Raw genomic sequence first — 9,448 nt, 5'->3', positions numbered from 1 at the left:
GGCTCTGAAATTCTGAAGGAACAACGATTTAATTGCTCTCGCTCCTGATGCAACCGGTGTCCGAGTAGAAGGATGTCACAGCTGAAAAAATTCCACTCGATTTCACCTCTGAAAATTTTCCTTTACCATATACATCTTCTCGACCTTTTAAATCACAATCTAGAATTTATGAATGGGTCGCTCCTCGCTGGGTGTCAAAATCTTGCACACACGACGCTGATGCTAGATCCAAAGTAAAAAAATTACAAAACAACGCAGACACTACCTTGTCTCTAGTCATCGGAAGAACCCCAAAAGCAAAACGAAAAAAATAAGAGACAAAACAATCACATCGTGCACGCACGCACACATGAAAGACAAACATTTTTAACGCACTTTGATACCGACTGTACGAAAAGAGAGCGTCAAACTTCCACTGTAGGTCATGGCTGTCAGTCCAAAGATCATAGACAAAATCATAGAGTACCTCCAAAACCACAGGAAGCTCGCTGTTCTTCCGGCAAATTCCTAGTGAAACACCACAACCACCACCACCATCGCTGTTACTGGCTAAGAATCATAACAACAAACTTTATTCTCTCCTAGATTGAAAATATCACCATGAAAACAAGCTGCCGAGAAGCTGGAAACTTTCACCGCCATTCCGCGTTGCCTCTTTCTTTTCTAGTTTTTTCTCTCCTGTGGCTCGATAGGTGTACAGGACAGCCAATACGACTGTGCAAGCCTGCCTTGTTCTATCTGGACCTCATCTCCTCTCCTCTCCTGTTCCAAAAACCGTGGCCTCTTTTACCTCGAGTTCTCACCATTGTCAAACACTCGCCGCCTAAAGTCCTCCACCATGAGAGGCAGCCCTTCCCTCAGGGAGATCTTGGGCTTCCAGCCAAGGAGTTTCTTGGCTTTGGTGATGTCCGGCTTCCTCTTGTGTGGATCGTCCTCCGTGTTGTTCCGGAACTCTATCTTTGCCTCCGGATCAATCGTCTCTCGTACCACCTGTGGCATGGCTTTCGATTGCAAACGACGGCGTGGGAATTTGGACGTACCTGTGCGAGTTCCAACATGGTGAACTCTCCGGGATTGCCAAGGTTGAAGGGTCCGATGTGCTCGCCTTCCATTAGCCTGATAAGCCCTTCAACCTGCATGGTAAACGTGTAAGCTTCGGTCGAAGGAAAACAACGCAAGGTACCAGATCTGACACATATTGAAAGCTCCGAGTTTGCTTTCCATCCCCGTAAACAGTCATGGCCTCCTTACGTAGAGCCTAAGTCCAACAGCTGTTGTGAATTACAAGGTACGAGCATAAAGAGCCTTCTTACCTGTGCAACAAAATTACTCACTACGCGGCCGTCATCAATGCACATTCGTGGACCATAAGTATTGAAAATCCGGGCAATCCTCACCTGATCATCAGTGATTGCGCAAGTTGTAATCTCACCACAAACAAAAAAGATCATGCTTAGTTATATCTTACATGGACACTATCACCCCTGTGATAATCCATGGTCAGCGTCTCAGCAACACGCTTGCCTTCATCATAGCAACTCCGAACACCTACATCAATAACGCAAGTACCAAAACCAAGTTAGAAGTCACTACTTACGAAGAACAAGTGAAAAACGCAGAACCGAAACATCGATCTTACCAATGGGATTTACGTGACCCCAATAGTCCTCCTTCTGCGGGTGCTCGATCGGATCTCCGTAGACTTCACTGGTACTTGTGAGGAGAAAACGAGCACCAACACGCTTGGCCAACCCGAGCATGTTAAGCGTTCCCATCACGTTGGTCTTGTAAATGCCTAAGTCAAGGACAAACCAAGCGACTTGCAGGACGAGCAACACCACCAAAAACAAAAACCATGGGCAAGCAGCAAAAGAGAGCAAACAAGAGCAAGAAGCAAAAGAAAAGCTTGCCAAGAAAGGATATGATCGTCTTCACGGGGTTATACTTGTAGTGGACTGGAGAAGCCGGGCACGCAAGGTGATAGATCTGGTCCACCTCCAGCAGCAGTGGCTCCACAACGTCGTGCCGGATGAGCTCAAACCTGGGATTTCCAACGTGGTGGATCACATTCTCCTTCCTCCCGGTGAAGAAATTGTCCACCACGATCACACTGTCGCCGCGAGCCATGAGCCTGTCCACCAGATGGCTGCCCACGAATCCAGCCCCGCCGGTCACCACCACCCGCAATGGCTTCCTCCTGAGACCCAACGGGATCTTGGCGCCCGTGCTAAACACCGCCGGAACAGTGGACACCTGGGGCCTCACCACGATGCGAGTCTCGGCCTCGCGATCGAAGAAGCGCGCCGCGCTGGAGGGACGATCGGAATTGCCGAAGTAGCCCGGCTGCACGATGAAGAAGGCGGTGGCCAGCGCCATGCCCAGGAGCACGAACATGAGGCGCTGCTCGCGGATGAGGTAATCCACGGGCCGCGGCCATGGCTTGGACGGCTTGGCCGAGTAGTCCTCGGGCGGCGATGGAGCGTCCTCCTCGTGCCGCCGGTGATTCAAGCTCTTGACATTCATCATCTTGGCGGACCGATCTGATCCCGAATTGCGCGGAAATTCCCAGCCTCACCGCCAAATCCGAGCCGATTGCATTGCCGCGCGGGCAGATCTGGGCGCTGGAATCTAGATCCCGGGCCAAGAAATCACACCCTAGACGCGGTCAACACCGCCGCCAAGGAATAGAAATTTCTTCTAATCTAAGAGCGCAGAATGCGAGCGAGAGAGAGAGGTGGAGGAGAAGGAGATCAAGCGCGAAATGCCGCCGCCGCCATCGCCATTCTTCTTCTCTTCGCCGCAGTCTAACGGACTAGCGCCAAGCCCATGACCTAAACGCCGAGGACTAATTTCACACGCATATTCGAGAATATACTTGTCAGCCACACAGGAGCATATTCGAGCATATGCATAGGCGCATATTCTAGAATATACTTCAAGCTTTATGACGAATATTCTAAAATATTCTTCTTCGATTCACACTATAGTGACCAAATAGGACACAAGCAAAGAAACCAGAGAAATCAAGAGATATCAACCTCTAAAATAGAACCCTTCATGCTCACATCTAGTGCCCATCGCTTTTCTCCTCCCATCTTCTGCCCACTTGCCACGTCAGCATTTGGTTAGGGCTTGACTAAACTAAACACCATTGTCACTAGTGTCACCTTAGCCTGTTACAGGTAGTGGTTGTAGCGGTCTTTCCCCTGTTAAAATTTGTGTGTCCTCACACAAGACAGAATACCAAATCTGTACTATGCTCTACCTGGAGACAAATATTATACATGCTTTCCTCTTAAATTAAGATGTATAGACCCATTTTCTCTTCTTACATTTTCACATTTGTGTCATATCTACAGATCAAACCTCAACCTCCATACTCCAAGCCAAGCTAACATCCACTTATAATACATCACTCACACTCATTTTTATTTTGCCAAGATAATCAGCCACCAGAATCAAAAGCAACTCTTTGCAATCTTCTATATAAACTTGAAAGAATTTTGATACTATAGCTTGTTGATTTCAAAGCCACTACAGCCTGCCCACCCTAGCCCTTTGACAATTTACTTAGTAAATACAACATTTGGGATTTTCTCTCCCTCATTTTTTTTTACAACTGAGCAGCATTTACTTGTCATTCTCTCAAAAAAGAAATGCTAGCATGCTACAACATTAGCCACACTAGCCACAATAAACTTCCTCTCACACGCACACATCAGGTGTTCAAATAGCTTTTGTATTTGGCTCACTTGCCATGCCTAAAAAATCAGTGTTCAAATTAGCTGACTTGCTATGCCTAAAAAATCAGTCGTTTTGCCTCGATTTGCTACATCACTTTCCAGCAATGCCCTTAGCATTTTCATTAAAAGTCTTCGATGCCACACAAAACAAGCTCTGTTTACATTGCTCAAATTAGCAGTTACTTATGATACTCAATTTAGCAATCATCAGTTTTCCACAAATGGTCCAAGAATGGATAGCCACACACTACTCATGAAAGCATTCAACAAGCTGCCCCTCATCTCCACCAAAACAGGGACCAACTCTCCATTCATGGACACAAGCAAAAGACCCAAGAGAGATCCATCTTTGAACCACTAGAAATCACTACAAAACACTCACATCTAGTGCCTATCACTTTTCTCTTCCCATCCTCCCTCTCCAACTAAGAACCCTTGCTCGCCCAATTGCCACATCAGCACTTGGTTAGGGCTCGACCTGTCACTAACCTTAGCCCATTCAGTCGCGAATATACTTACAAAGGCGAATATTCGAGAGCGTCAAAACTAGGGCTACTGAAACAGGGTAAAGTTGGAATATTCTTCTAGGGCTCCTAGAAGTGGTAAATTGTTTATACAGGGGTGAAAAGTGCGACGCACTTTGAGAAGAATCCTTTGCCAGACGAGGAAGAAATGTGGGCCTCAATTTCTTCATCGCCATCGCTATCCTCCTCTTCCTCCTCTAGTCCCTCTTGATCTTGGATCGCGTCCCACCACACCTCCTCCTCCTCCTCCTCCTCCTCGCGCTCGGCAGCCGGGAGTGGCAATCCGCGCGACGACCGCGCCGCCATTCTCACGTCAAACGCCGCCTCCTCGCCACGCACGCCTCGCACGACAAACTCGTGCGCGCCGATGGATTGAATTCCGGCGAAGCGCGCGTGATCGTGCGCCGCGGAGAAAGAATCCACGGCAAAAGAATCGAAGCAATCCACCCCCTTCTTCATCGATCGCGCGTCCCAGAACGCAACCGCGGCAGGGGAACAGTAGATCCCGCCCAATCCACCGCCGATTCCAGCGCCCATCGCCACGCCCTGGATCGAGAGCTTGGACGCGGAGAAGCTCCTCGCGCATTCGCCCGTGGCCACATCCCAGATGCTCAAGTAGCCATCGCTGGATCCCGCGGCCACCGCGTCCAAGAAGTGGCCATCGCTCACGCCCAGCGCCGTCACGAATCCTTGCTCCTCCGGGAGGTACCAGTTCTCCAAGATCTTTTGCTTGGAGCTCCCCCATAGCTTCACCACCTCGTTCTTGGCCTTGGCGAGGTAATGCGGCCCTTTGGCCACGATTGTCCTCGCCTTGCCGCGATGATCACCCAGCATAGATTTCACTGCGCGCTTCCATTCTGGATCTAGCTCGCCGCGAAGAGCATCCCATTCCTTGCCCGATTGCCGGTACCAATCCTCTTCGCTTGGCATTAGCGGCTGGAGCAGAGAATTCGCCCATTCCGGAACCTTGAAGCTCCAGGAAGCCCCCTCTTCCTCTCCTTCCTCCCATGGCCACTCTGCTGCGCGATCGAGCTCCACGCCCTTGCACACGAAATTCCCCTCCCCCAATCTCTCCAGCGGGCTCCATTCCCTCACCGGGCGAGCAGCCACTGGAACATCTTCCGCAAAATCTCTCCCCGCCGCGAATGAATCCGGAATCGCAGCATCCAAATCCTCCTTGCTCTCGCAACACGCCGACGAGGGCGGTGGAGCCTTGAGCTCCACGCTGAGAGCGCCATCGCTGCTGCGAGAAAGCCCTAGCGAGATCCTCCTCAGGCGCTTGTGCACGAGAACCATCGCCGCGGCGGCCACAATCCAAGCCCACCTTCCCACGCGCTCCACCACGATCATCCATAGCTCCTGAGCGGAGCAAAATTCCATCACTACCATTCTTCCTTCCTTCAAGAAAGAGAGCTTTCTTCCTTTTCTTCCTTCGTGCTCGTTCCCCCCTTCCTTTGCTTTATATACGCTAGTGACCTTTTTCACATTCTGGCCACGTGTCACGATCGTTGTGGCTAGGCTGCGCAGATCAGGAGCAATGACGAGGCGCCAAGTCGGCGGCGAGGCATATGCCGGCGCAGAGATATTCGCATTTCCATGATTCGTAGTGTTAAATTTTTGTAGCTATCATATCGTATACGTCTTTGGCACATTTCTTGAATGGACTGTAGCGATGGGTGTGATACGTTGGCTCTTGCGTGTGCCTGGGCTGGAGATAAGATATCCAAAAAATCAAAACCATGGAAATATAGTAGCTTATACTTTTGTTCCTGGCTTAGCCGATGATAAATCCACACCAGAGAACTTTAAATCTCTCCCACTTGCACGGGGATCATCGAAATCCTGGAGAGTGAACCTTAGAAGTTTTAAAATCGAGTGATCCAATCCAATCCAGAATATTGCCTGCAATGATCATACTCACAGTTCTTTTGATACCTCGGCCTATGATCTCACACTTCTTTGTTCGTCGACGTCTCGTAGATTCCTGCCATCAACACATAAGCCGAGGATAAATCCACACTCAAGCTCGCCATCCTCTCAAACGCAAGCTTTCCCACCTCTAAATTCCTCCACTTGCTGCACGCACTCAAGAGTGTCATCCAAGTCACGGCATCCGGCTCGTAAGCCATCGCTTCCACCATCGCCACTGCATCTTCCAGCTCGTTAGCACGACCGAGAATATCAATCATGCAATGGTAGTGCTCGATACCTGGAGTAACTCCATACTTGGAGCTCATCGCCTTAAAGTAACTCTTGCCTTTGGCAACCAGGCCGGCATGGTTGCAAGCGCTGAGCAAACTCACGAAAGTTACACCGTCGGCCCGGAGACCATCCTGCTCGAGCATCATATGAAACAGATCTTCCACCGCGGCTGCTTCTCCCAAGCGGCTGTGTCCTGCTATAACTGAGTTCCAAGTTACCAGATCCCGGGAAGAACTTCCGAGTGTCTCGAAGAACAGTCGACAGCTAACCAAGCTTCCTGATTTCCCATAAGCATCGACTAAACCGGTTGCAAGGTGCACGTTGTCTTCCAGACCACTTCTGCAAATCGAAGCATGGACACCTCGCAAGCTTTCCAGTCTAGAACAGGCCTTGATTGCCGCTCCATAAGTCTGAGCGTTTGGTGATATCTGCAGCTCTTGCATGCTCGTGAACAAAGCCAGTGCTGACTCTGGATCTCCATTCTCTGCGTATCCCAGCAGCAAAGAGTTCCACACCACGGCATCCCTGCGAGCTGCTTTGTCGAAGACTCGTTGAGCGTCCGCCATGCTGCCGCAGTTGGAGTACATGCTGATCAGAGCGCTCGCAACGTAAACGTCCTTGGAATCATACTCGTGCTTCGCAGCGTGGGAGTGTAGAGCCTTCCCAGTCGAGAGTTTTCGTTGGATAGCACAAGCTTTGAGCGCCGCAACAAGCGTCAAGGCATCACCTTCGCAGCCTTCGGTTTGCATCCTGGCGAAAAGTTCCAAGGCCTCGTCTCCTCGACCTGCATCGACATATCCCAGTATTAGCGAGGTCCATGAAACCAAGCTGCGGCAGGCAAGAGTATCGAATACCTTTCTCGCCTCCTCCAGGCTTCCACACTTGGCATAGAAGTCCACAAGCGTGTTAGCCAGACATATATCCGAGTCATAACCAGCCTCCAATACTTGGAAATGGATGTTCCTCCCTTTCTTCAGGAAACGATCTCTCACACGCTCGTCCTCCTCACTTCTCACTGCACAGAAGACACAGGCCTTTAGTACCGCAGCAAAAGATAAAGGATTTGGCAGCAAACCATCGTGGAGCATGCGAGAGAAAAGCTCCAGAGCCGCAGAAGCCTCACCATTGTCCGTGAGTCCCAGCAGCAGTATGTTCCACGAAACAAGACTCCGGCGGTCTCTGATGCTGTGGAACACCTTCCGAGCCTCGGCAATGCTTCCACACTTGCAATACATGTTTAACAGCGAGCTTGCGACATAACCATCGGAATCGAGCCCCGACATCACAGCATCAAAGTGGAGTGCCTTTCCTTTCTCCAGAGCTTCCGCCTTGAAAGCTTTGCTCTCGCTGAAAGCTCTTCCTTCTTCCTCTTGTTCTTGGTTTTCTCTCAAAGCTAGACTCGTGCAGGCCTTGAGAGCAGCCACAAAGCTGAGAGAGCTCGCTGGACACTCCCGGCGCATCAAACCAAACATCTCCAAGGCCAGATTTTCCTTGCCATTCTCCGCGTAGCCGAGAATCATCGCATTCCAGGACACAACATCCGGGCACGGCATCTTGTCGAACACCATCTTCGCATCAGCCAAGCTCCCGCACTTCGCGTAAACGTCCACCAGCGTGTTTGCTACAAAGTTATCGTCCGCAAACCCGGCCTTTGCAGCTCGAGAACGAAGAGCCGTGATTTTTTCCAGCACCACGCCATTCTCTTTTGGAGAGCTTCTGGCAAGAGTGGAACAAGCCATGAGTGCCGCAACGTACGTGAGGCCATTTGGCTGACAGGCTCGCGGAGGCCGCATCAAAGCAAAGAGCTCCAAAGCCACATCTCCTTCACCATTCTCGACATATCCAAGCAGCAACGCGTTCCACGAAACAACACTGCGATCCGGCATCCTCTCAAACACTTCTCTCGCTTCGGCCATGCTCCAGCACTTGGCATACATGTCGATCAGCGAGTTTGAGACAAAGTTCTCGAGCTCGCAACCACTTTTCCTGGCTTGCAGATGGAGAAACTTGCCTCTTTCCAAGGCCCGGACTTTCACAAGCCTCCCGTCAACCTGTCTGCCTTGTTCTCTCACCGCCAGGCAAGAGCAAGCCTTGAGAGCCGCCACAAAGCTCAGAGAATCCGCCAAGCCTTGCTGCTGCATGACAGAAAAGAGCTCGAGAGCACTCTCCGGTTCGTCGTTGTCGACGTACCCCAGGAGCAAAGAGTTCCACGACACGACGTTTTTGTTTCCTCGAGCACCACCTCTCTCGTCAAAAACTTTGCGAGCATCTTCCATGCTCCCACACCTCGCGTAGAAATTCACCAGGCTACTCGAAACAAAAGCATCCCTGTCGAATCCAAACTTGGCAGCTCCAGCGTGAAAATCCCTGCCTCTCTCCAGCAAAACCATCTTTCTCTCCCGGCCTAGTTCTTTCATCGCCATCTTCGTGCAAGCCTTGATAGCAGCGACGAAAGTGAGAGCATCCGGCCTCCAGCCTTGAGACACCATCTCCGCTATCATCTCCAAGCAGAGCTCCTCCTCCCCATTCTCGGCATAGCCGAGAAGCAAGGAATTCCACGACACCACCGTTCGCCGACCGCTGCTCATCCTGTCAAAAACTCTCCTGGCATCCCCCATGCTTCCACACTTTGCATACATATTTACCAGGCTGTTTAGAACATAGGTGTCGGAGTCGTGCCTCTCTCGGATCGCTTCCAAATGGAGCGCCTTCCCGGCCTTCAAATCCCTGGATCGGCTACACGCTTTCAATGCCGCCAGTAGCCTGTTCTTCCCCGCATTCCCTGCTCCATCGCTGATAAGCGGAACAGAATTCTCAGAAATGGAAGCAGGCCCCGGAAGCTCGCGCATTCTTCCAGTAGAGCATCCGGAAGCTCTCGCAAATGTGGCAAGCGACCATCGCCGGGGGAATCAAGCGAGAATGAATCAAGACCATGAACCCTAGACATTTGACGGTTTATTATGGCATCTTTTCAATTAA

The 9,448-nt window shown here is 50.7% G+C and overlaps 2 protein-coding genes across 3 annotated transcripts; both read right to left on the bottom strand.

Annotated features, from left to right (window-relative positions):
* Positions 1–546: 546 nt before the first annotated feature.
* Positions 547–2,835, bottom strand: LOC9651721 (UDP-glucuronic acid decarboxylase 2). The gene is made up of 7 exons (XM_024677627.1): positions 1,924–2,835; positions 1,640–1,787; positions 1,469–1,548; positions 1,314–1,397; positions 1,184–1,258; positions 1,041–1,133; positions 547–990 (listed from the first exon to the last, which is right to left on the bottom strand). The coding sequence occupies exons 1-7, from the start codon at positions 2,524–2,526 to the stop codon at positions 787–789; spliced, it is 1,287 nt and encodes a 428-aa protein (XP_024533395.1). The 5' UTR covers positions 2,527–2,835; the 3' UTR covers positions 547–786.
* A 3,009-nt stretch (positions 2,836–5,844) lies between these two features.
* LOC112347240 (pentatricopeptide repeat-containing protein At4g39530-like) lies at positions 5,845–9,392 on the bottom strand. 2 transcript variants are annotated; one of them, XM_024677836.1, is made up of 6 exons: positions 7,545–9,392; positions 6,477–7,484; positions 6,325–6,413; positions 6,189–6,251; positions 6,029–6,109; positions 5,845–5,975 (listed from the first exon to the last, which is right to left on the bottom strand). In XM_024677836.1, exons 1-6 carry the CDS (start codon positions 9,316–9,318, stop codon positions 5,877–5,879), a joined length of 3,114 nt encoding a protein of 1,037 aa, XP_024533604.1. In that variant the 5' UTR covers positions 9,319–9,392; the 3' UTR covers positions 5,845–5,876. The 2 variants fall into 2 exon arrangements, with proteins under 2 accessions (XP_024533604.1, XP_024533605.1); XM_024677837.1 differs by lacking the exon at positions 5,845–5,975 and having other exon boundaries at positions 6,003–6,109; positions 6,325–7,484.
* Positions 9,393–9,448: the final 56 nt, after the last annotated feature.

This window comes from Selaginella moellendorffii, unplaced genomic scaffold (assembly GCF_000143415.4).
Source record: "Selaginella moellendorffii unplaced genomic scaffold, v1.0 SELMOscaffold_20, whole genome shotgun sequence".
Taxonomy (NCBI): domain Eukaryota; kingdom Viridiplantae; phylum Streptophyta; class Lycopodiopsida; order Selaginellales; family Selaginellaceae; genus Selaginella; species Selaginella moellendorffii.
The sequence above is the reverse complement of the archived record's forward strand: the minus strand, read 5'-3'. Positions and strand labels throughout refer to the sequence as shown.